General features: G+C 49.5%; 6 protein-coding genes across 6 annotated transcripts; 3 read left to right on the top strand and 3 right to left on the bottom strand.

Annotated features, from left to right (window-relative positions):
- Positions 1–88: 88 nt before the first annotated feature.
- Positions 89–1,114, top strand: PODANS_1_20410 (uncharacterized protein; the record flags this gene model as incomplete). The annotated part of the gene is made up of 2 exons (XM_001902959.1): positions 89–341; positions 426–1,114. The coding sequence occupies 2 exons, from the start codon at positions 89–91 to the stop codon at positions 1,112–1,114; spliced, it is 942 nt and encodes a 313-aa protein (XP_001902994.1).
- A 4,308-nt stretch (positions 1,115–5,422) lies between these two features.
- Positions 5,423–5,978, bottom strand: PODANS_1_20413 (uncharacterized protein; the record flags this gene model as incomplete). The annotated part of the gene is made up of 2 exons (XM_001902960.1): positions 5,423–5,473; positions 5,571–5,978. The coding sequence occupies 2 exons, from the start codon at positions 5,976–5,978 to the stop codon at positions 5,423–5,425; spliced, it is 459 nt and encodes a 152-aa protein (XP_001902995.1).
- A 1,014-nt stretch (positions 5,979–6,992) lies between these two features.
- On the top strand, positions 6,993–7,994 carry PODANS_1_20414 (uncharacterized protein; the record flags this gene model as incomplete). Its single annotated transcript, XM_001902961.1, has 1 exon — positions 6,993–7,994. One exon carries the CDS (start codon positions 6,993–6,995, stop codon positions 7,992–7,994), a length of 1,002 nt encoding a protein of 333 aa, XP_001902996.1.
- Positions 7,995–8,910: 916 nt separating this feature from the next.
- On the top strand, positions 8,911–9,783 carry PODANS_1_20415 (uncharacterized protein; the record flags this gene model as incomplete). Its single annotated transcript, XM_001902962.1, has 1 exon — positions 8,911–9,783. The coding sequence occupies one exon, from the start codon at positions 8,911–8,913 to the stop codon at positions 9,781–9,783; it is 873 nt and encodes a 290-aa protein (XP_001902997.1).
- Positions 9,784–12,048: 2,265 nt separating this feature from the next.
- PODANS_1_20420 (uncharacterized protein) lies at positions 12,049–14,153 on the bottom strand (the record flags this gene model as incomplete). Its single annotated transcript, XM_001902963.1, has 4 exons — positions 12,049–12,948; positions 13,152–13,363; positions 13,422–13,774; positions 14,104–14,153. 4 exons carry the CDS (start codon positions 14,151–14,153, stop codon positions 12,049–12,051), a joined length of 1,515 nt encoding a protein of 504 aa, XP_001902998.1.
- Positions 14,154–17,096: 2,943 nt separating this feature from the next.
- On the bottom strand, positions 17,097–18,010 carry PODANS_1_20430 (uncharacterized protein; the record flags this gene model as incomplete). The annotated part of the gene is made up of 3 exons (XM_001902964.1): positions 17,097–17,617; positions 17,669–17,889; positions 17,961–18,010. Coding segments are annotated over 3 exons (792 nt in total), but the record flags the coding sequence as incomplete, so codon positions are not given.
- Between the last annotated feature and the right edge of the window lie 8,076 nt (positions 18,011–26,086).

The raw sequence follows: 26,086 nt of genomic DNA on the forward strand, positions 1-26,086 counted from the left end.
TGGCCATCAGGGTTGAGGTACTTCGGAAGCGGGGACCAAGAGGACGGAGGGAGAAGTTCAGGGTCAGCACAGTACGGCGGTAGCAACCATGGCTTCAGTATCTAGGTTAGGACTCGGTGCCCGGGGGGGGTTGTCGTCACAGGCCTCCGCTAGGATATCACCACGCGTGGTACGCGTCGCACCAACATGTTCCTTCAGTACATCCGCTGGACTCGCCAGAAGCGTCAGGAGAGCGAACAGGGCGCCGGCGCGCGACGAGATCCGTTCCCCCTCTGCTCAAATCGCCCAACAAAAACTCAATCAAAAGGTGACATCAAATGCCATCAATGTCATCTTTCCAGGTGAGCAAGAACCAGGACTCGACCCAGTTGGAGCCGTGCTGTTTGTGCCGTAGTCTGACTTGCTCGTCTTGCTCTATCTTTTAGGCACCTTTGTCCGCCCTCCATGGGACCAATGGCCCAAGGACTTCTCGTCCAGATTCGCCTTCTTCCGGACCTGGGTCACTGTCAAGGCCAGAGAGGCGGCGACCAAGTTCGCCATGGTTCATTCCTCGAGGCCCCGGTTCTTCAAGCGTGCCGCTCTCAAAACCAGCAACCCGCTCGCGATTCTCACAGCAAAGAGCCTCCACCGCTCCATGATGGAAGCCCTCGCCAGCGGCGACAAGGACACAATCCGCAAGGTTTGCGCCAGCAAGCTTGCTCTGCCTCTGCAGGCTACCATCGACAATCGTCCCAAGGACAAGCTGATGGCATGGGAGCTGGTGGAGTATACCAAGACGTGGTTTTATCCTACTGTTCTTTCGCACAAGCTCTCTCCCATCGAGAAGAGCAAAGATGCGCCCATCATTGAGCAAGTGGTGGTGGCCATTTCTAGCAAGCAGCGTCGGTATCAGTATGTTCTCGGGGCTGATGGGGAGCGCAAGAAGCTGGCTGGAACAGAGAAGGAGATGGATATTATTGAAAACATCGTCATTGGCTGTGTGGTTGACCCTCACACCTGGCAGCGTGATGAGTGGCGGATCGTTGGAAGCATGAAGGCGACGGACCCGAATGAGTGGAAGGAAGAGGAACGGCTGGTCAAGATGGTGGAGCATTCGGAGGCTATGAAGAGGTAGAGGTAACTGGGATGGCGAAATGGTCGTGTCAGTATGCTCGAGAAGTTGTACATTACAAGATGCTCTGCTGAAAACAGGGAGCATCTAAGGCTTAGGCAGGAACCAAAAACTCTGTCTGTGTAAATTCATATTGTAAGATGTTTGTCTCTGTATCTTGAGTCTTGCTTTGAGGCAACTCTTGCAAATGGGTGCTCTGGTGTTGTGTGTCTTCTCGGACTGTGTTTGTTTTGACCCCTATTTATGGACCCACATACCCCTGACCGTCTGTGGACAGAACCAACATCTGTGTTATGTTGGGCCTCTACTTATTCCGGGCTAAAACCACAACAAATACCGTTTTGCTGTATGCCTCGGCTAGACAAATAGTCAATAAAAACACGATGCATCATAGCTCAAACCGTGGTGGTGTGAGTCCATGCTTGATGTGGCTGTATAGCAACTGAAGAAGCATTTGTGTTTAAGGCACAGGTTGTAAACCGCAATCTGCTTGTGTGATTGACCGGCAAGCTCTGAATGTTAGCTGAGTCACTGCTGTGAGATGAGAGAACCAGATCACATCAGTCATGATGAAAGGATGTGTATAAGAAGGTTTAATATCCTCCACGATCTATACTGCACTGCAGTATCAATCATGTTGATGATTATGTAGAAATAGCTCAGCCCCATGGATATAAGCCTCTGTTCTGGGTTTCCTTATCCTCCTGATTGAGTGCTATTTACAATACACCGCTACTTTGAACTTTGACATCCCAAATGGTCCCATCGCGGCTCATTGTAAAGTGCCCTTTTCGTGATCAGCCACTGTTTTTTTTGTCTCAACATTTTGATCTTCAAGTAATTTAACCGCCTCTTAATTCCGGTTGTTAGTTTGAGAAGCTAGTAAATCATTGGCAAAATGCGATGGTTATCATTACGTCGCTGCTGGGTCGCTCCTTCCTCCACAGGGTGCTCGCTCCTTCCTTCTGTGTTGCGTTGAAAATTCTTTACTCAGCTAAGGATGTGTGGCACGTGCATGTGACCCAGCAAAATGAGCTCACTAACTTTATGAGGAAAAGTAAGGGAGGTTCAACATATCATCCCTTTGAGACATGCATGATGCAACCAACCATTTACCTTATATCTTCCCACAGCCTTCCCGTCAGCAAGTTCCGTGGGGAGGGGACCTCCTACTTCTCAATATCTTTCTGCCGCGTCGCTGTTGCTTTCAGACACTTCAGATCTACACCATGGCCGACGTCCAACAGATCCACAACACCATCAAGGCAATCGCCCATGACAAAACCCACATTTCCATCGCCCATACAGCCTATCATCAAAATGCAAGCCGTCTACGGGTTCTTCTCGATACAGTCGCCGTCCGTCACGGTTTTACCACGGGGACAGTCACAAAAGCAATGGTAGGCCCACTTGGGCCCGGCAATATCTCACCGTTGGTAGCTGGCTGGGTATATCGCCACCTCTGGAATCTCCGCCAGAGTGAGAGGATGTTGCAGGATATTATAAATCCCAGGGAATACGTCAACCTGAGATACAACATGGATCAGCTTCGATCCTGGACGAACACCATCCGTCGCCCACATGTCCATCAACAAAAATTGGAAGAAATTGCTAAGAAACTGAATGGGATTCCCCAAGAGCTTCGAACCCGTTTGCGCAAGGTCATCTCAGAGAATGCGAAAATCCAGCAGAGAATTGGCAGGATTGAGAATACCCCGGGTGGGGTTGATGTGGCCGCTTTGCTGGATGATTCGGACGAGGGAAGCTCCGGGGACGAGGATACATGTTAGAAGAGGTGGCCTTGACAGGAAGGCAGTTGATGAGCGGTTCTGCCTATCAGAATTAAAGCTGTGGTTTCCGTCTCTTGTTACCATGATCTATTTCTCTGAATCTTGTCTTCCTCTATTTATTTATTTCTATCCACCTCTGGCAGCTGGATAGGCTCTGTCCTGCGCTGCTGGGACGAAAGTAACCAGCTATTGATGCATCTTTGTCAATTTAGCTTTCCCTCTTTTCTTTTCGGTCAGCTGGAAAGGATTCATCTTGCTTAGCACGTGTCAGCACAGGGATGCTCCGATAGACTCTGGAAGGGAATATGGCGTCAGGGAGTGAGGGAATCAAGTCTTGGATGTGGGGGTGCGTTAAATATAAATACTCATGTGTTCTATGACTGTCATCTTTTACGCCATCACCGCTTTCCCTGATCAACACTTTCCCTGATCAACACTTTCCCCTGATCAACACTCTCACGCTTCTAATTTCTAAGCATCCGTCTCCCTCTCTCGCATAGTCTTTTAAGACATCCAGCATTTATTACCGACCACAGCAACTCTACAGCACTATGCCTGATATCGATGATATTCACGATGCCATTGTGACCATCGCTAGACTCAAGGTGGCCGTTTGCAGACGCCAGACACGGTACGTAGACCAATACAACGGTTTACAGTCGATCATAGGTGGAATTTCGCGTCAATACGGCTTCTCGCCTGACTCCGTAACACAAGCTATCACCGGTCAAGTACATTCAGGAGACCGCTCCATCCTGGTAGCTGGCTGGGTCTATCGAGAACGCATCAAGTTAGCCAACAGCCGTCGACGTCTCAAGTTAACAACCGTACCCAAAGAGTGGCTGATTCTCTACAGCATGGATCAACTCGGTTCATGGACCAACAGGCTCAACCGTGAGGATGTTTCTCAACAGCGGATTGGGAACAGAATTCTCAATGTCGAACTTTCAAGGTTCAGAGAAGGATTCCAAGGGTCGAGGCAATTACCCCTGACAGAGGGCTGATTGAGGGTGGGGATATTGATACTTCAGAGGTAGATGAGACAGAGGATGATAGCTCGGACGAGGATTGAAACATGGCCAACGCAGCAGGAGAGGCAATGTACTTTTTCACAATATATATACATCTGCCCCTTATCTGTGATACTTTCAACTATAAACTTCAGAACCCGAGGGTTTCATGACATCCCGCAATTCTGCCTCGCCTTAACAACTCTATATCTTTCCACTAACATCTTATTATAGCCGACTTGCGGATGCCATCATTGCTCCCATAGGTAAGCAAATTTCTATGCATATATCTTGCTCCCAGGACACCATACCTAAATCATTCTCTCTTCCGTTCTTAGCTTTTTAGGTGGATATATCTATGCTTGCCTACCATCAGCAACATATGCGGCCTCGCACATTAAAATACCGGTCTGGAACTACCTGTTGTACTATCAGCCGGACACACTAACTAGCTTCTACAGCACCTCTTGCTCTCTAGAAGCCTATCGGATTGACCCATCCTCTTTCAAAATCTTTATATTCTAGCTCTGTTGCATTACCTTGAGAATGAGATGCTGTCTGTTGGGTGAAACTTTTGACCTCTCAGCCACGCGTCAGGTTTTCAAACTCACTTGATCCATGTTATTGGCCCACACCACTCACACCATTGAAAAGAGTTCGGACGATTGATGATGACTCTGATATGAGTGATCGGTCTCAACCAGTGGGTTTTCGTTGCTCAAGGTGAACTGGGCTTCAAAATCTTTGCTCTGTTGACTGGACGGCTATATACCTTAACCTTGGCTTTGCTCAGCCTCTCACGGCATTCTCTCAGAGAAAGTGACCGATCAGATCCAATTCAACCCACACCTCCACCGGGTTCACCTCACTGTCACCTGTAATGGAACTACCCGATTTGTCCACTTTGCCCAAGGGTATTTCTACGAATAGAATGACACCATGGAGACCAACAAAACGTCTGCATTGCAACGTCCCTTTTTATTGTCTGGCAAAGGATCCCCCGCCAAGCAACAGATACTATCTGTATCTTCCGCATCAACAAAAGCTTTTGTGGGAAGCTAATTCAGACAACCTGCCCAGGGATTAGGCACTAATAAAAAGACGAGTTTGAGACGTCGCAACAGGTCCAGCACATGGAAGTTATCCCAGCCCGAGATTACAGAACTCACCTCGGTCGGCGCTTTGTGTTGTCAACAATCCCCAACCACGGTTGAATTATCATAGACAGTCTGGAGAAATAAAATACACAAAAAGGCCATGGCGTAGAACCGTCTGAGGTTTCCGGCTTGGGGATGTTTCCAGAGCTCAGAATGGGCGACGCTCAGGGGCAGTACACAACCCTGACCCCTCCCATGAAGAAGTGCATATCCCCCCTCTGTCATTCGTCTTTCTACGCACACCCGTCGGGGCGATTGGAGAGACACTGGGTAATACATTGAGACAATATCCCCTCACCGAGGACAACCCCAAGATCACGGCCCGAATGTCCCTCGCCGCAGTGCCCAAAGATTCTATGCGTCGCCGGAGCCAGCCAAGCCCAAGCAAAGGGCAAAACCGTCTGCCTGTTCCTACGACCGCATATATCCGTCAGTCTAGGTGTGGGATCTCTCTTGACTCAGGTCTTGATGCAACTCGGCAGGCAGACACATACCAACTAACGCAAGCTCTGGAGTAGTCTCCATAGAGGCACATAGACCGTGGCGCACGCCATTCCCAACCCTTGTGGTGGAAGAGGACCCGGACCAGCCGCTCGGTCACCTCTCTCTTCACGCCGTGCTGAGGGGAATAGTCGCATCTGAGCGTTTCATGACAGAAGGCAGGCCGGACAAAGTTTTGGTGTTGAACAGCAGGGACGGTGGTGTCGTCGATGTCGGTGTATGTTTCGATGAAATAACCATCGGCAAGCGCTTCAGTGCTATCAAGAACCATGCCGGCAGCCGCCAGTCTTGGGGCCTCGGCTGCTTGACGTGCTTGGAGGATCGCCAAGTTGAGCGAGCGAGTTGATGGGGCGGCTGCTGCCATGCTCACGCCGAGCAGAGCGGCGATGGTGTAGATTTTGGAGAGCATGTTTTTGGGCGGCGTTTTTGCTTGTTGGAGTTGGTGATGATGGTGCGTTTGGTGAGCAATCTTTTCAAAAGATGTGGACAGCTTGTCAACTCATTCCTGATTTCATCCTGTGGTGGCGCGCAAGCCCCTCGAAGTTTAACATGCACACGCGCCATGGTCTTGTATGAGCCCACAATGGCAAATGGTGTAAGCCTACGACGTAGTCGGGATAAGTTCAAAAGCCGCCACACTAGTGTACTAGAACAAGATGGAAAATGAGAGAATAGAGATAGAAAGAATAGTGACAGGGAGGATAGGGGCCAGAGAGGATAGGGGCCAGAGAGGATAGGGGCCAGAGAGGATAGGGGCAAAAAGGATAGAACTAGGGAGGATGGGACAGAGAGGAGAAGGATAGAGTTAGGGGAGGATGGGGCGGAGAGGAGAATGGCCAGAGAGAATAGAAGGATAAGGATAGAGAGGATGGGGACAGGGAGGACAAAGGTAGTGGTAGGGAGGATACGTGCAAAGGCACCATGGTCATGCACAGGTGAGTTGAATGACTGGAAGTGCAGACTGTGAATGGGTTCTGTGATAATTTGTAGCGTCAAGGAAGCAAATATGATGTGACAAGAGCAAAATACATAGTTCGTGTCCAGGAGAGAGGCCTCAGTCATGTCATGGCATCAAGACAGAACCACCAGAACCGCTGGTACCGCATAAACACTGTGGCGTTACAAGTACGCTATCAATCGGGCCGTGGTCCTAAGCCTTGACATCAATATGCCCACAAAAACTTGACGTGCAGGTTGTTGAGAAGTACCAGGTTGAAACGCTGGGATCCCAGGGTGAGTGGATACTAGAGGTGTTCGGGACCGAGATGGAGGACCATTCTCGGCTAGCTTCTCTGATGTGTGCCCAGGTTGGCGAGTGACTCGGTGGGTGTAAGTGAGTGCAGTGATATGATGTCTCTGCATATCATTTTTGACACCAGAGAGCCACAGCCTGGAAAATATAAAAGGCCTGATACTGACACTGATGGGTGATGGAGAAACTTCCCCTTGGACATCTTCTTCCATCCAAACTATCAGAGGCCTCACAATATCTCCAAGTACGCCAGTCAACATGGAAGGTCCGAGACACAACACCGCCAACAAACGTGTTCTACTTGCCAAACTCTTGGCAGTCATCACCAAGCACAGCCATTGGCAGCGAACTTGGTCTGATCATTGCTATGTTGAGGCTCAACTTCGCCAGCACACCAACCGTATTTTCGATGGCCTTGACCTACGTCTCCCTCTGATGGAAAGTCGCCCTTCTACAGAGCCAGCCGCCCCAGTGTCCCCAAACCTCATTGATCCCTGCTTTGTTCCCCTGCCATTGGACACAGAGAGAGAGGCAATCATCACGAACCCCTTCGCCATGCTTATGACACCGTCTCTGACCCCGCCAGGGTCGACGATCAGCTGGGATGTCATGAGCAACCCCTTCGCAGGCTTGCGGTCTTTCAGTGGCATGAGCGAAGCTGGATCTGTTGCCGATGCAGCCACCAAAAAACACACCTGCTTTCCCATGGACCTAGAAAGACCATACGACCAAGCCTTCTATCCAGAGCCACCTCTCGAGGGGCCGCCTGATCAGATTCGGCACCCTGAGCTAGATCCTGACGAAGAGCAAAACCTTCAAGCTGCGCATGATGACGACAAGGTTTGGCAACTTCAGATGCAGTTCGTGTTCAGGGGCGAAGTGATCGAGGTATGGAGGTGGCTCGAACAACGCAGCCGTTTTCTACATCCGTCTCATATCTCCCTCCAGTTGCAGCTGGCCGTCATCAAAAGTCTCGAGGACTACCTTGTTCCGCCCATTGCCTCTCAGCTAATGGATGCTGAGGCGGAGGCAAACGACAATCTTGCCTTGATGACGAAGGAGATCGCTGGCCTAGAGTTATCTATCGACAGAATGTCTCGTGTCTTGGATGAGCTGGAGCGGGAGGATCGGGACCCCTTTACTGAGCCCATTAGCGTTGTTCTGTTTGACTAGACGAGGCCGGATGAGGTCGGGTCGCTGTAACTTTTCGTGTTTCTTCCTGTACATCGATTCAGTACCGTTTCTGTCACACAAAGCCGCAAAACAAATGGGTGGGAGGAGTTACTTGGGTGAATACATACCTAGCGCGAATACAGATTGTCGATCTCCGCGGTGACTCGATGTTCAGATGAATCGCTCTCCCCCCCAGATGACAACCTAGCATCCTGTTTCTTGCTATCCTCTCTGGGCTTCTGGGACCACACCGGAGCTGTCGACCACTGCCATCTCATGGCTGCCTTGGCTGTCACCTGCCAGGCACCAGTAACCGATGACCCGGGGCCATGAACGCGGGACATGCGGCCGTTAACTGGAAAGGGAAGGCACCGTTGTCTCTCGGGGTTATTGCGTGCCGTCCGGGGAAATAAGCTTTCGGTTACTGTTTCTGATCGGAACGGCTCGAACGATGGGAGGGGCTGGAAGCCAGACTCGCCTCCTGGATGCTGCTGCGGTAGCATTCAGAGCCCACTACGAGCTGCATGGCTGCGTGTTTGGCACAGTGCGCGCTAGGTATGAGCCCCTACTCCGCACCTTTGATGTTCAGGTTGACATGGATCAGGACCTGAGAAATAGAGACTGACCGAGCTAGACTGTGATATCTCGGGACCGATGAGAGGATTCTCAGACCATCCTGAGGTCATCGAGCTTTGGTATTAGCGGGGTCAGCGACGTGTAGTCCAAACCGAGACCGTATCCTCGGTCCTGAGAATAACGAGGCAACGCTCAAACTCACAAGGCTGTCCTGGTCAGAGTGTGACTCTCAGGGAGGAGCTTAGGCGGAAGCTCTCTTGTGAGCTCCAGCAAGCAAGTCTCCCGCCCATGGAAGAACAGCTGGGAGAAGTGCCTTGAGAAAGCCAGGGAGCTCAAGGACATGTCAGAGGCAACATCTAAGTCTACTCGTTCGACTTCTCCGCAGCTATCTATATATTCTGCACGACTTCCCACCCATGGCAACACTGACTCCCCGGATACCACAGGCTTCTACCTCAACCTTTCACACACTACTACCATTGTACAACCACAGACGAACTCAACACGACCCCTCACCTCGACACTCAACATGTTCCGTACCCTTCAGAAGATCTGCCAGGCCGCCAAAGACCATTTCCGCAAGTACCGCCAGCATCTCGACCTCGGTCGTCCGGTGCAAAAACCTCCTCCCCGCGCCATCCTTAGTGGCCCCCAGCTCGATCGGATCAAGGCTCTGATTGAGAGGGGTAACACCCAAGCTAACGCCCTCAACATCCGCGCCCGTACCCTCATCGACCTTTCCCATGCTTACCGCCGCGAGAAGGCCCGCTTGACGGCTGAGATGGAACGCCAGGTTCGCCAGATGAATCACCAGTTCTCCTTGGCTGATCTCAACCACATCATTGCCCTCTACCCAGAGGACGACTCGACCCGCGCCGCCGCGGTTGAGTTCCACGACGTCCTCGAGTGGCTCAACAGCAACGAACGCGCTATGCGTCAAGGCCCTGCCGTCTCTGACGCAGCCTACCACATGGCCACCTGGAACCACAGCGCTCATCTCGCCGGGTTCCCCGATATGTACCCCAACTCTCTCACCATCGAGCAACTCGAGGTGGAGGCTGCCAAGGTCGAGGCAACGCTTGAGGCGGTCGAGAACAAAGTGTGGTTGATGCGCCGCGAGCTGGACAGTATCGTGGCAGTGGCTAGGTTGGTGAACGGCCTTGGTGGAAGATGGGACCCCTTTGCCCATATGCTCAAGAAAGAGTTGTACTGACTTTTTCCGGAGCGTCGTGGGGCTTTATGATCTGAGCTCTCCTGGGGCATCATGGAACAAACTCCACCCTTCCCTTTGTTTGCAGTTTTGCTCGGATACACGCTGGTTTTGTTCAAGCAACGTTGGAATTTTGCAATTGCCATGGCTTCTTGTGGTCAAAGACTTCTTTTAGGGACACAACTGGCCTTGACTTTGACTTTGAGGCCTCGCCTCTACTCGCTGGTATGACCGGCGATTCATGATCGGGAATGACACGGATGGGAAAGGGGTTTAGAGGAAAACGGAAAAGGCATCAAAATATTGGTTTGGTTTGGTTTGGATTTCATTGCTTTTCATGGCTTTTTAATTACAGCACAGATTGACAGCAATATCAAAAACACTTTGCTTTGGACTTTTGCTCCCTCTCATGATATGTCGTTGTTTCCGCTGGCCCCGGCTCCGAGCCCCAAAGCCTCGAGCCATCCGATCTCACCGGTGGAAAACGGGTGGCACCGCCCCAAATCACCAAGTCAAACGTCAACTGTCAAACGGTCAGCGTCAAGGGTAGCGCCATGTTCGTCCCATCCAAAACAGCCGGCTTCAATCAATGTCACAGTTGTGCCACGACAAAACGACAGAACGACCTGCAGGTGCGGAAATAAACTTTCAGAGCTACCATAAGGCTGGCTGGTACAGCAAGGGTGGCAAAGGACACCATCTCATCCGCCTCGCTACAAAATCACACCGAGCCAAGTTAGTTCCCTCTTGGGGGCTGCCAGGTGTACATCTCCTCGTCTTGACCCGAGCAGCCTCTTCTCCTCTGTTTGGAGTTGCGTAGCCAGCCTACCGGCCGTCATGCTCACCCTCATATCGACCCATTCGGCCCGTATAAGCTGCTGCAAGGCAGTCGGGCAGCTCGGGTATCTCACTGTTTACCTACCTCTTTCTGTCTAGTATGCTACCTTTGGTCAAGTTTCATGTCTGGGCCTCCAATGCTAGAGGAGGCAAATCGCTGTCAGAATGGGGCGTGGATGTGGGCGTGGCATTTCCATTGCTTCCATGCTTTGCCTGCATAGGATACGTCTGTCCTGCTCTCCATGTCTCCACGTCTTGTCTTTCTGGTTCCTTCCTGGCCTGCATTTGAACTCCCAGCTTGCATCAGACTGCTCCTGGCCTGCCATTTTTATTTATTTATTTTTTTATTTTTTTATATTTTTTATTTTTTTATTTTATATTTATTTATTTTTTATTTATTTATTTTTGATTTATTTATTTTCTATTTATTTATTTTCTATTTATTGATTTTTTTATTTTTTTATTTTTTATTTATTTTTTTTATTTTTTATTTTTTATTTTTTATTTTTTATTTTTTATTTTTTATTTATTTGTTTATTTTTTATCTGTTTTTTTTATTTGTTTTTTTTTTATTTTTAACTTTTTCCCATGCTTCCCCTGACAGATTAGGCATAGCACCCAGAGAAGCCCGAATACCTACGGCCGGATGGACATTCACTGCATGAAATCGCGCCGGACGGGGGAAGAAATCGAGCGGCGCCCCTTCCCTCGCCATGCAGCAGCCCACGCATTCCAGCCAGGTTTCCAGGTGGCGATGCAACTCTCAAGCTTTTCGCATGTACATGATCACATCGGGGGGAAAGAGGGGGTGGAGGTCATGCTCTGTCTCAGAATAATTGTAGGGCGCCGCGGAGGGGCAGGGGACAGGGGATGAGGGGAGGGGAAAAGGTTGACGCCACAGGACCGCATTTGATGCCAGGCATGTGATTTGGGGAGGAGGGAGACGTGTGAGTGGGGAGGGGAGCTGTGTTTTGTGGAATTGTGCTGATGGGATGGAGTGGCATAGCATAATTTGTGCCTGCTGCTGGGTGATGTGAATCAGGGGTTCAAGGGGGTGCCAAGACTTGAGGTCTTGGATGAAGCCATCACGAGATGTAATAATAACGGCAGCATGACAGGCGCTCACCTCCTCGAGATCTGGAGCACAGGGAAGAATTGGGACCGAGGCCTTGAAAAACAGCTGTAGCAAACGAATGTTCATGGTCAATTGATGCTATGTTGCCTGCCTTGCACCTTGCCAGCTCCAGGCAGGACAACCTCGGGCGAGGTTGAGTAACAACCATCGTACTCCAAATACCGATCAGCTCCCTCCCTTTCTCATATGTGCTCATCATCCTCATTATGTGCCCATCGTCCCCATTTGTGCTCACCACGCCATCTTCGCCTCTGTTCTCAACTCGCACCCACACAGACAATGGTTGTCAGTCCCTTTTAAAAGAACTTGCCCTTCGTCTTCGCAATGCCTGGCGCATCCGAAGAATCATCAGCAATGGCCTCATCCCTCAACACACCACTATCAACATGCTGAGTATCGCCAACAAGCTGCTGCTGGCCACCATCCACCACAAACGGCTTGTCCAACGCATCAAACCTAACCCCCTTTCTCTTCGCACTGAAGTACTGGATGCTCAATCTCAGCCCCAGCGCCCCAAAGCCCCAGAGAATACCTCCAACAGGGGCAGCAACAAAAGCCCCAAAGCATCCCCAATCACCGGTAAACAGACCCTGCTGCAACAGCAACAGTTCGGCACCCTTCTGCGCGTCCTGGTAGTACACCAATCCGAAAAGGAAAACAGTGAACAAGCCTCCCAGTCCGCCAACAACCACCTCGAACCCTCTCCAGAAGTAAAACTTCTCCGACAAGCCCAGGCACAAGACCGGGATTGTCGCCGCAGAGACAAGATCCGTGATGAGGTAAATCTGCAGAATCGACGGCGCCCTGATGGCAATAACCACGACCGGCACCATGATCACCACCACACCGGCCCTGATCCACCAAATATTCAGCCTGTTCCTGAACAAATCGTTGCTCGCCGACGTGACCATGGCAGTCTGGAAAGAGTCGAAGGCAGCAGTGCTCAGCGTGACAGACATGACAATGACGATCCCCACCACCCAGTTGGGAAGCTGCTGTAGCAGCGCAAAAAACGCAATGCCGCCGTCGACTGGGTTCTCGAGGTCATCGCCGGGGACCAGGCCAGCCCAGACGGCGACCAGGCCAGTGCAGCCGACTAGCACGAAGATGACGAGGATAGCGACGACGGCAAGGGAGATGCCCGTCCAGAGATCACGGTCAGTTTTGGAGGCGAAGGTGCGGAGCCAGAAGTGGGACTATGGTAGAAAGATCAGATGAAGTTAGCTATTGTTCGCTGATGTCGCTGAAGACCCAAGAAATGCCAAGATGTATGGTTGTTCACTGAGCGGTCCTTCCATGATCTTGACCCATTCTTTTACTGGTGAATTGGCATTTTGAAACAAACAGTGGGACAACGAAGAGACAGCAGCCAAAGGACAGATGCGACTGATGCACCTACCAGGAAGAAGCTATTGGTCAACAGAGCAACAGGCAGGATATACACCAGCTGCCACCCCAAGAGATTGCCCTTGAGCAGCCCAGACTCTTCAATCAGACTTGTGTCAATCTTGGTCTCGACACCGATGGAGATGGTTGCAATAACAACCAAGGCCATGACCATGGTTCCCTGGATGTTGTCGGTGAAGAACGAGATCTTGAAGCCGCCCAGCGCTACACACCACCATATCGTCAGCCAGTGCATCTTCCTTTCGTCGGCGCCAACACTTACAGGTGTAGATGGTGGTGATGATGCACTCCACAATCAAGACCGGCAACCCATCAATCCCCGCCAGCATATTCACCACCTGTCCCACAGCGCTCAACTCCGAAACCATGTACAGGAACAGCGTTACCAGCGTCATAAAACTCAGGAACAACGCCGCCGCATCTCCGTACCGCTGCCTCGTCCACTCCGTCAAGACGAATCCCTGCGGGCACTTCTTCCTGATGATCGGGCCGAGCCACGCAAAGGCAAACAGAGGCAGCGCAGAGCTTAGAGCGTAGACAATAACACCTTGGACGCCGGAAATAGTCGCCAGTTGAGGGTAGGCAAAGAGGATGGCCGAACCGAGCGCTACAAATCTTTGTTTTAGTACAACGCAGCAGGGGTGATGGGGAGGAAGGAAGGGTAGAAATTTTGGATAGCGGCAGCACGTTCCCCACGCAAGCATTATCTTGATCGAGTTATTACGGTACAATCTCAGCTTCGTCTTTCATCGTACCATCGCCCCGTTGAAGGGGAATGGCACAAGGTCCGACTCGGCGCCCGTAGTGAGCCGCAGTCCTTTCTTACTTCCTGATCTCCATGACTTGGCACTAATTAGGGGGAAGACTCCCCCAGGGCAACCATTTGCCAAGAGAAAAGGAGTGGCAAGAAAGAACTTGGTGAGTTTGGGTTTTTTTGAACGAACCTAATCAGCTGCCTCCGAGGGCTTGTGATGCTGTGTGTCGACCTCATCATGTCCCCCAGGATTGCCGTATTCGCTTGCTGCGGCGTTGTATTTCTGAGGCTGTCGTCTCAATGATGCTGGATTCGTGTTTTTGGCTGCCGCTGCCATTATTCTCTTTCTGTTCCTGCTTGTCCGCTGTTCACTCACCAGAAGCGATAAAGTTCAAGGCGAGCGGGACGGCTGCTGAAATGTTAGTCTCCAACCTCACTGTGACTTCAAACAGGGCGACAGAGAAAAGAATGAAAAGCGGAAAGAAAAAAAAACTCTACCAGTCTGCGTCCGGCTGCCGGCCAAGAATTCGCCCTTGGACTGGTTTCTGAATGTCCAGGCGACGCCTGTGCCGATGATACTGATGGACTGTCAGTTTTTGACTGTACGGTACGTGACGGCTTGGGCGACTAAGAAGAACAGACAGGAAAAGCCCATATGTCACATAGACAAGGGCGTGAGACGCCTCCCAGGATGGCTGTCCCATGGTGATGGTGGAGGTGATGCTATGATCTTGTTCTCGAGATGGGTGTGTCGTGGATGAAGTGGCGAAGAAAGTTTACCCTTTCGTCTGTCCAGTATCAAAGTCAAATTCAACTCTCCGCGCGGAACACTGACTGAGGATCTCTCTTATACATACTGTCTTGATGGAGCAAGAGATGAAAATTCCCCAAGCTCCTCGTGATGTGAAAAATCCCACGCTTTTAGCAGAGATTATTGCTTCCTCACAGCGCCGGTGCCGGTGTTCAATTCTGCCAGCCTTTCCACAGTCGGATTGGTTTCGTGTGTCAACAAGCTCCAAGCCACTTGGTTCCATCTTCTCCTCGGGAAAGAATGGCCCTCTCAACATTTTCTCTCATCCCCGGTTCGCCGGTTCGTGGGGGTCTTCCCGCCATCTTTTCCAAGTGTCTCTAACACTTGTCAGTGTATATTCACATGCTAATCTGTTAGCAGAGCAACGCAGTAGGTAATCGCTAAGTGATGCCAAGCCTGCAACCCGCCAGCCCCACTGCGACGCCCAGGCTTGTCACACCTGCAAGCGAACATGCTTGACAGCTGAGAGCCGGGAAATCCCTTCGGTAGCCGAGCAAATCAACGAGCATCTGTAAGCATAGCAACAATGCTCGTAAAGATAACAAAAATCGTCCAGAAGTTGTCCAAGTATTACACCAGCGTTTTACACAGTAAATTATATTAGGTACAAATATTCACTACACAAAGATAAAATCGTCCAAACATGATGAAAGTACCGTTTCCACGCGCAGTCAAAGTCCTCTACACATCGTGCCAGCAGTGTGCAAAATCACAATGTAGTGTTTGTTCCCAACTATCAAAAAGAATCGTCTAAGCATATCTCCATCATTACAAAAGTAGTGCTCCTAAATATTACCAGTCCGTTTATAAACACCATAACTTCATCCAAATATTTAAATCAGCAGGCTCTCCAAACGCTATTAAAATTGTCCAAACATCAAATCTACAATATTAATTTTAATTTTTTTTAAAAAAATAAATAAATAAAAAACTGGCCGTTAAAATCGTCCCAAGCACATTTTTATAATCACAAAAGCAGCGCTCCTACATATCGCAAAGTCCGTTCACAAACACCATAATTTCGTCCAAGCATCAAAACCAGCAACTGTTTACGAACACACATAAATTTTCGTCCAAATTTTGAAATCGGCATTGTTCACAAACGGCTACTAAAACCGTACAAGCATATCCTTATGATCGCCAAAGTTGCGCTTCCAAGCTCAACAAAGTACCCGTTCCCAAACACGCATAATTTTGTCCAAAACATCACATCATATCAGAACAGTGTTCACAAGCGCCATATAAATCCCGTCCAAGCACATCCCCATGATCACAAACATAAACACCACCAATGTTCACCACACACAAAGTTTAGTTTTTTTTCAAAAAAAATTAAAAATAAATAAAAACAATGCAAAGTTTCCATTTAGTGATAGGGCAGCAATTTGCCACAAGGCAATGCCCTAAGAATATCTCCTTTTGTTTTCTCCCTAATTCCTCTTTAGATCCCCCTCTCACCAGCAACGGAAAGCTCCAGCCCACCAAGCAAACTTTCCGACCAAGCTATCCCAGACAAAAAGGATATTAAAAAGAAACCCCGCCGAACCGATTCACCCAGGGTATCCATATGACGCCGAGAGAAACCAAATTGAGCGAAGGGGAGAGAGAAGGTGGGTGTGGACGAGATTACTCCTCCACGATGTCGGCGTCCGCCGGCTGGTAAAAGTACCGAGTGTGGTTTGGGCGAGGTTGGGCACAGCTCCGGTCGGGAGCGCGCCGCTGGGTCGGCGCAAAGGCCGGGTTGGGGTTGTACGCCTGGTGATGGCGGGTCGGGGTGTTGTTGGTGATGACCGGCCAAGCGCTCATCATGCCAGGAGGGGTGTGTCCCGGGGGGTGGACCGGGAAGCTCTGGGCAAAGCTGGGCGACACAGTCGCCGGGTGGACAGGCATGCCGCTCATGCCAACCGCAGCGCCATCGCCGGGGATGTACGGCATTGGGGGCATGGCGGGGCCCGCGTAGCGCTGGTAATGCTGGGGCTCGTGGTGGTGGATGGGCATCTGGTGGCCCTGGTAGCCCTGGTGGCCCTGGTTGTATCCAGAAGGGCCGTTGTTGTTATAGCGGGCCAAAGCATTGGCTGTGCTGTTGGGGCCATTGTAGATCTGGCCCGTGAAATTACCACGACGAATCGCGACTTGGTCGTCGTGGTGAGGCTGAGTCTTGTTGACCTCAGTTAGCTCATTCTTGCCGATGTAGCGGGTCGCAAGACGGGTCTTGGCTACCTTTGACTGCTTGCGCTGAACAGTCAAATGCTGGCCACGGAGGACCATGCCATCACGGTTGTTGATGGCATAAGTCGGCGTCTCCATCTTGTCGAACTCGACAAAGCAAAACTGGCGAGCAAGAGCACCTTGGTTCACAGTCAGTTTGATGTTCAAGAGCGACTCGATATGATGGACTCACCTTCTTGGTTATGGCGCTGCACCATGTTCACCTTGATGACCTCGCCAACATCGGAAAAGATCTCAAACATCTCCTCCTCGGTGGCGTCAAGAGGAAGGCCGCCAACGTAGATGGAGCGGCGATCGAGATCGTACTGACGGAGAAATTCTGTGTCACGATCAATGTTGCTCTTGGCAGCACGCTTGCGGACATCGAACATGTCGATGTAGTAGTCAGGGAACAGGGCAACGGCCTTGTGAGTCGTCGTCAGTAAGTACAGTAAAATCCCGGATGGACAGTCAAAGAACAGGCCTACCATGCTGAATGTTTTCTTCGAGTTGAAGCTGGAGTACTCAACCAAAACGGAAGAGGGCAAATCCATGCGCTCGCAAGTGTCGTCATCAACAACCTCAATGCTGCTGACCGTTCCGAAAGTCTCCATGATCTTGCGAGCCTCATCAATCAGGATCTCGCTGCAGTCGCGCTTGTAAATTATGAAAGATCCTTTTGACCCTCAGGTCAGCAATCACGATCAACTCCTTGGCCAACGGGATCGGAACTTACGGTTGGACTTGACCATCTCAGTGCGGCAGGGGCGGCCAAAAATGGGGACGCCGCGACCTCTCTCGATCGCATCCTTGGCCTCCTCCTCCGTCGTGTATTGGACGAAAGCAAACGGCAAGTTGTTGTGATCACGGCGGATCTTGACAAACACAGTGCCAAAGCGACTGAAGGCGCGCGTAACAGCGGCCTCAAGAGCGACATCGTCGCGGGGCTCAGCTAGACTGCAAACCCATCAACGTCAGAAAAGATGTCCAGATTGCAATGTGCTGAAGTTGGGGTGTGCAGAACCTACTTGGCGACGAAGACACACGCGGTGGACGGGTAGACGTCCTGGGGGTCAATCTCAGCGCTGTTGCCAGAATCGCTGACAGACATGGCCCAGGAAACAGAGCGAGAGGCAGAGAGGGATCCAACAGAGTCGCCAGCGACCTCGACAGCCCAGGAGACTGAGCGGCGATCGGTGGGAGAGGTCGAGGCAGTGGCCTCGGCGGCAGCAGACCTGGTGGAGGTCTGAAGGACCTCGTCATCCTCCTTCAAGGCGGCGGACGGACTACATATTGGTGACAGATGTTAGTCCATTGCGTTGGTTGTTTTTGGGAGAGGAAGAGGAGGGTGAGCTGTGGGGAAGGGGTAAATAAATAGAGGGAAGACCCCTTTTTTTCTCCGCAACTCTGATCTCATCATCGGTTACGCACACCTCTCAAAGAAAGGTTAAACCAAACCGGTGTAGGAGATGAGATGGAAAGTCGGACAGAGACCCAAGGAAATGAAGGTGTAGCAACGAAAAGTGCGAGGGACTTCGAAACGGCATTTGAAACCATTATGCTTCTCGCTGGCTCAGGACTCCTGAAGAAAACCAAGTATTTTCCTGCGGAATCTATTCTGGAAAACCCAAAGGATTCAGAGGCATAAACCTAGGCTATTAAAAAGCCCGGCTCTAAGCCTGCTATGGAGAGGGAAATGCACCAATGTTTGGAAAGACAGATATAACTGATGACAAAGACCAGAAACACCCTACTATCTCTCTCACCAAGGGTGTGTGTGGGATGGGAAGGAAGTGATACTCCTGTTGGGAGTTTCGTTTAATAATCCCGCCCATTTTATTTACCAAATAACCGAGTAAATATCGGTAACTCGGCAAACAGGATGGCGGAATCATCTTACAAAACCCAACTAGTGATTGCTCGAAAGGGCAAGACTCACTTGAGCCTGCTGAAAGAGCGAGAAGAGTGGTCTGGAGATGGGATGGAAGAAGGCGAAGACTTACACAATGGGAGAGCGCGACTCGGCGGCTTCATCGTTGGCCTCGACCTTGCAAGCAGCACTGGAAGATGTCAGTACATTGACCAACAAAAAAACAAAACAAGGAAGAAAGGAAGACTTCACTCGACATGTCGCCAACACAGCCGATGTCCAATGTGCGAAGGGTATGGGGTGCGAGGAACGGAAGGAAGACGTCGACGATGCCAGGCCCGCAGATCCGGAAAGAGTACCCGACTGCGAGGCCCACCAACGCCAAGGCCGAACTTGAAGGGGTGAAAAGGGGAATAAGACGCCGAAACTGAGAGGGCAAGTCCAAGCGGACAAGATCGAAAACGTACAGGGAGGCAGCGAGCGACTCCATGGCGGGAGAGGAGGCGGCGGAAAAAACTATCACAAAAGAAGTCAGCCTCACAGATCATTGGTGCCGACGGAACAGGTCTCTTCACTGACTCAGCTCATCGGAGCCGGCAACGGACGAGGGCTCGCTGGCCGAGCGGGAACGGCCAGAGGCGACAGGGCTGCTCTCGACGCCAACGACAGCTTCCTCGGACCAGGTCACCGAGGGCGAGGACATCTTGAGTTCGAGTTTGTTCTGAAGACACTTTGTTAGCGACTGGTCAATTTGGATGGAGTGATGATGAACAGTTCATGTAGGGTGAAGAAGATGATGGATGGATGGGGTGGCTGACAGCAGATGGTGGTCGATGATGGTTGAGAGTGCTCAAGAGGGTCGAGGACGAGGTGGTTGTTCGAAGGAAAGGGAAGAAAGGGAAGAAAGGGAAGGAGGGCAGCAATGAAGCAGGGAAGAAACGAAGAAGTTTGCAAACGAAAAGTTGACCCAATCGATTTACAAAGCTAGGTGGTGAGTAGCCAGAATCGTCAGGCCGCTGAGATCAACCAGTCACCTTGGCCAGAGTCGTCAGGCCACAACCACCTCAGCCAGAGCCTTGAGGCCGCGGCGACTGCTAGTCGGGCGTGGAGGCCAAAAGATGAGGTCGTAGATGGAGGTGGTTATGAGAAAAGAAAGCCATCGGAGGAAAAAATACTTACTGGTTGTTACTTCGATCGAAATATCGAAGAAGGAATGGTGAGGGAGTTGAGGAGGGTATCATCCAAGGAAGAAGTGGGAGGACGATGGAGAGAGAAGAAGAGAGAGAGCAGGAAGATTTAAACTAAATAAAATATGGGTATGATGTCGTCGACAGGTCTCGGCAGTGCGGTCTGTGGGTAGGATATCGTCGACAGTCTCGGCACTGCGGTCTGTGTGTATGGTGTTATCGATAGGTCTCGACACTGTAGTCTATGGGAAGGATGTCGTTGACAGTCTCGGCACTGTGGTCTGTGGGTATGGATGTTGTTGACAGGTCTCGACACTGCGGTCTGTGGGCAGGATCTCGTCGATGTGTCTCGACACTGCGGCCTGTGGTGGTAGGAACACGAGATGCCTGACGGGAGTGTAGCCTCCAAAGCAAGGTGTTCGACCTGTGCAAAGAGGAAGTACGCATTATCAAGGCTCTTAGGTCAAGGCTTTTGGTTCAGGCATCTGTATTATTTAGCGGTAACGGGTCATGGTAAAGCAGCTATTAGATCTCAAAGCAGAGAAGACTACTGGCACTAGCCAGGCAGAATACTACGCTTTGGGAGAGGAGATGATGGGGGTAAGCCAACTGACGACTGTCTGCTGGATGAGATGACTCATTCTCAAGCAAGCACTCGATTTGAAGGCAGGAAGAGAGCAAATATTCTTCTTCTCGGTATTTTCAAGGGTCTTCAGAGGTATTATTTGAGCCAGGTTTGAGTTTTCATAATGTTAGGTACGGTGATTTGGAGAAAGTGTTGTTCCTGGAAAGGGATAGAAGAAAGTGATGCCTTTGTGCTCGTTGATATCTCATTGAGTCGCTCTCATGACTAAGGAATCACATTCACGAGTCGTTCAGGGCCCTGGGTCATATCAAGAGCTTTTTAAAGCACAGGAGGTATCTTCTAACAAGTGAGAAAGACTCTCACCAAGTCTAGAAAGGTCGTGCGATGAGACGAAAGGAAGACAAAGTGGGAGAGAGATCTTCTGGGCGTAGGAAAAAGAATAGCTTGGACGAAGTGAAGGGGGCAGTGGAACAGAAGATAGTGCGGCAAGGCGGCAGAAGAGTCTCGTGAATACGGAAGAGGAAGAGTGACACTGCTTTAGAGAGAAGATTGTGGGTGTGATTTTGCTGAAGGACAGGGCAGCATCAACCATCGACTATCAAAGCAACAACGCCATGCTCTACATACTGTGCAGCTACCATAGGGGTGTGAAAATCCCGTAAAAATTCCTCAACTTTCCTGTTTACCATAAGCTTGTTGACGACATCATCCTCCACATAATAGGCTGGTTGCAAGGGAGCATGAAAAGTCCGTAAAAAATCCGCAACTTCCTTGTGAACGGTAAATCACAAGATGAGCTCCGTTGACCTCTTTTTTGTTGTCTCCATGCCATAATGCACAGGGTCTCTATTTCTGTCTTGGTAGATATGCTTGAGAGTTGAAGAAGCTCAAATCCTGATACATTCTTGCATATCGTCTTAAGACTTCGGTTCTCGGTAAATTGAACCCAAGGCATCTCTCTTTGCTGGGCCTGACGATGTCATGCCCACTACAGTGGACGAGCGCCAGGGGAGGATGAAAGTCTTGTGAAGAATTCGCAACTTCCATGTGAACGGTGCTTCATTAGACAACTTATTGGCGATGTCATTCTTCAAATAATAGGCGGGTAGCATAAGAGATTGCAAAGTCTGCGAAAACTCCGCAACTTCCTTATTTACGGCACTTCAACAATGAGGCCGTTGACGATGTCATCCGCGGAAAAGTAGGCGGGTAATATGGGAGCGTGAAAAGTCTACGAAAAGTCCGCAACTTCCTTATATATACAGTGCTTCATAAAACAATGTCGTTAATGATGTCGCTGATGATGTCGCTGATGATGTCGCTGATGATGTTGTTTGTGTGTTGTACTCGACATAGTAGGCGGGTGTCAGGGGGGCAGGAAGAATCCGTAAAAACTCCGAAAACTCCTTATGTGCGAGGCTTGATATCAGGGCAACATCATCCTCAGCATACTTGGCGAGTACTATAGAAGTAGGAAGAGAGAATTCACATCTTTGTAGCTTTATTAAGTACCAGGCTCCAGACAGCAAGTTCATGAGAATATCACACTCATTATAATGGGTGGGTACCATAAGAAAAAGGTGCAAAGAAAAAAACACCGCTTCCTGAAAATAACACACATTGCTTCTAATCTAGGACTAAGGGCCACTTAGGGAGTGTGCTAGGGACGATAATAACCATGAAGATACCTAATTTCATCACCTCTTGACCTCGGACCTGGGGAAAAGTCATTGTCAATTTAATCGGCTAGACGCACAAAAGGCGGGGAGGATGATGATGCCACAAGGGGACGCATGGGGAGGCTTATGAGGCAAGGGATGGCTCTCACGGGGCACTCGGAAGAAAGAAAGGTATACCATCATTGTAATTTTCTTTTTTTCTTTTTATTATTTATTTTATTTTATTTACCTTTCCTATCCTATCTTTCCTTTCTAACCATTCTTTTCGCTTTCGGTTTATAACTAGAGCTTGTATATATACCTCTCGGTATTTCAAATTCTAATCTTTAAGGGTATTATATTTCACAAAATAAATCACGAATTTGTGAACGAATTGATTTAAGGCTTAGGATTAAAGTTAGGCATTTGATATATACAGGGATTTTATTACCTCTACCTTTATTACTATTGCGATGATATAAAAAATTATAAGGCTGGAATAGGCTATAGAAATTACCGCTAGCTATCATTACGAGTCGGCCTATACCTATCCCTAGAGAGTTTTTCATAAGATCGTTACTACTACGCAGCGATGGCCCTCGGCCAATAAACGTGACACACACATACACACACACACGCGCACAAAAGGCGTGCGAACCAGATCGCGGTGGGAATCATTGGAGTAAGGCAAACTAAAGAAAGCCAAAACTTCTTCAGGTGCAGAACCCTATGCAGGAGGAGATCGTTGTCATATCGCGCAGCTGGGGCAAAGAAATCTCCCCAAGAACAATGAGACCAGAACCATAAAATGACATTGAAAAGCCTTGAAACATCAGCAACTTTCCAAGAAACAGACTTCCCACACAGTACGCTAGATTACTATGTGTAAGGTAAGGGCAAGATGACGATGTGCAAGACAAGGTTATGCAATCTTTTGAGATGGGCCATTTAGTTTGCTTTGATAGAGAACCAGGAGACATCCAGCACTCCACTCTCTTGAATGGAATACATTTAATAAATCTTTACTCTTCAGCAAGAGGTAAACAGATAAAAGAGGCGTTGCGATATGAATAGTCAGCGTGATAGCATAACATGAACATAGGTATGCGGAATAACAGGGCTTGGGAGATTGCAAAAATGGCTCCAGTTGTGAGGCTTTCTTTGCAGAAATAGGGACAGGGCTTCTTGAATGAGGGAGAGCTGAAAGATCACATCTGCCCAGCAGTTCGCTGCCTACCGAACAGAGGCATCTGTCACAAGACAGGCAACCCCTGTCCTCATAGTGGAGAGATGGGTCCGGGGATTGAACCTTAAATCAACGACCTTTGAAAGACCCCGGGACTGAAATGTGCAGAACACACCATCTTCCATCTTCCATCTACCAGGTAAGCTATGGATGACCTGACGCTTTTGCTAAAGAGGATGACGGCATACAGACCGGAAGTCTGGGCAGACTGACACCGATCATGGCCTCAAAGTCATTAGACAGTTGATGCAACAACAATAGATAGAATTGAAAGAGGCAAGGCCTGGAAAGCAGGGATGTGGTGGCTTTCTTCTCTTGCCCGTTTCGACTGCTTTCATGCTGCAGGACATGCTGGTTTTTCAAACACCCACTTTCTTTGATTTTCGAAACTGGAGAACAGCAGAAGCAAGCGTATCTAGGTAAGCACATTTTCGAAATCATGCCGACTGGGTGTTGATTTGCATTTGATTCCATCCTTTTGACAACAGTTGGTGATAAAGTGGGTATGCACGTGATCTGCACCTGAGGCGCATGTCGTAGGAGATCAACGTCACAAGGCGGCGAGGCTGAAAGTATTCCCGGTACACAGCTGCATATCCTCCATTTTGAACCAAGAAAGCATCCAATAGAAATCGGGTGCAACAAGTCACAATGGAGGTCAGATGTAGGGCATAGCTTCTGAGTGCAGTATATAAGTATTGAAGAAACATAGGAAGGCCAGAGTGAAGAGCTCTTGGCTAATCGGAAATGGAATGCTACACAGGGACTCAGATGTTGTTGATGGGAAAGTCCAACGCAGCAAGTTTGATGCAACAACTCCAAATACTCCACCTTTTTGCCGCTGAAAGAAGATCGGCGCACCGCTGCAGTGTGTGCCTCTGTAGGTACTGGTCTGTATTACCCATCCCTCTGCATTTGCTTGAAGTAGTATTGACACTTCGTCCGAGCATACACTATTTTACGACAACCTTGCCACGATCTATGCTAGAAATTCTACATAAAGACTTATTAAACTATGGAGTTATGATCAAGGTACGAATCGATCATCTGGCATTTATGCCGAAGGGTGCGCCAAGAACTAGCGGGAAAACAATTTTTTTTTTAAAAACAAGGCCGTTTCTTACGACGATCGGGCAACATACTTCCAGTAGGCGGTGAATTCCTTAAGATGGTAAATGCTCGGACGATGCCAGTTTCACAACACTACCTACATGAAGCCAGCAGAAAGTCCATATCACACAGCAGCCAGTCACGCACACACATAAAACCACAGCGCCCGACAACTTGGGTCCAAAGACGTTATGCCTTGGCAGTGCAGTTGAACCAATCATCGTTGAGTGGCTGAAGAGGTGCATACGGGTACCGTACCCGCGTTTCGATATCTCGCTCTCAGGTTACACACACTTTGATGGATTCCATGCCAAGAGAAGCTGGCGTGGAAGCTGTGAGGCGTGATACAAACTAAGCAAAGCACAAAATTAGGCTAATCCTGCAGTGATGGTGCCGAGCCATCATCCGCTTACAGTGGTGCTTTGATGATGAGAATGCGTAGCCGGTATATCTGGAGCTTATGTCACAGTATCAACTCTATTTAAGAGTTGGAATGTATTGACAATGCTCTTTCAAGGCTTAAGGTGATCTTTTTCTTTGGACTGAGGTCAAGCCCAAAGTGTCGGGTATCTCCTGCATTTCTCTAGTAAGGCAAGCAGCCTTTTTGCATTGTTTGAAGCAGTCCCCGACATTTGCCTGTGTCTCTTTACAGAATTTATGAAGGTATTCTGCCCGTTCATTGGGTATACCAACTAAGGAACCGTCTGCGTCTAGGAGTAGGGAGTGGGTGGACCAGCGGACATGTAGTGAGAGTCCTACAAAAGGTGGAAAGCAATCAGATTCGTCCGAACAGATCTTTAAAAGTGAAGATATCTCTGTTTGGAAAGCACAACTTAGGTACTCTGAAAGTGAAGCTCATCACCTCCAGTTATGGGCAGTACAAGGATATTGTTGACCATTGAAGGCTTGATGGAAAAGAAAAGAGTCAAGGGACAGAGTAGGCCATAGACCAACCCTCTACCCACAGACTTGCATATAACTATTCTATGCGAATAGTTCTTATAAGGGCTTCATATAAAGATTGACTTGGTTGCCTGATGAACATCTGTCTGACGCTCTGTCGCGAGATATTTAGGATGTGAACGCAGGAGTACTTGGCCGAAAAGACCATCGCTTCATCTCTCCTTTCTGTCGTAAAAAGAGGTATTACGATCTTGTTTAAATCACCAGTCTCCATATATTTAATGGATTGGTATATCAAACCTTCTGAAAAGGTTGCTCACCATCCATTCAAGGACAGAAACTTGGAGTCGAGCCAGGCTATCCCGAGAGCAGGCCAGATTGGAGCTCTGTCAAAAACACCAAAATGTGGCGAGATCAAAACAGAATAGTGTTGGCACGACACCGGGTGCTTTTTGGTGCTGGTGCCGCAGTGTTTGAGGTGAAGAATGGGAGGACGTTGGGTTTGATGATGGTCTGGGTTGGGGTTGAGCACAGGCAGGGCCTTGGCGCAAGAGCCCCACGTGAAAACCAAATCCGAAGCTATATGACCCTTTC

This window comes from Podospora anserina, chromosome 1 (assembly GCF_000226545.1).
Source record: "Podospora anserina S mat+ genomic DNA chromosome 1, supercontig 5".
Lineage (NCBI taxonomy): Eukaryota > Fungi > Ascomycota > Sordariomycetes > Sordariales > Podosporaceae > Podospora > Podospora anserina.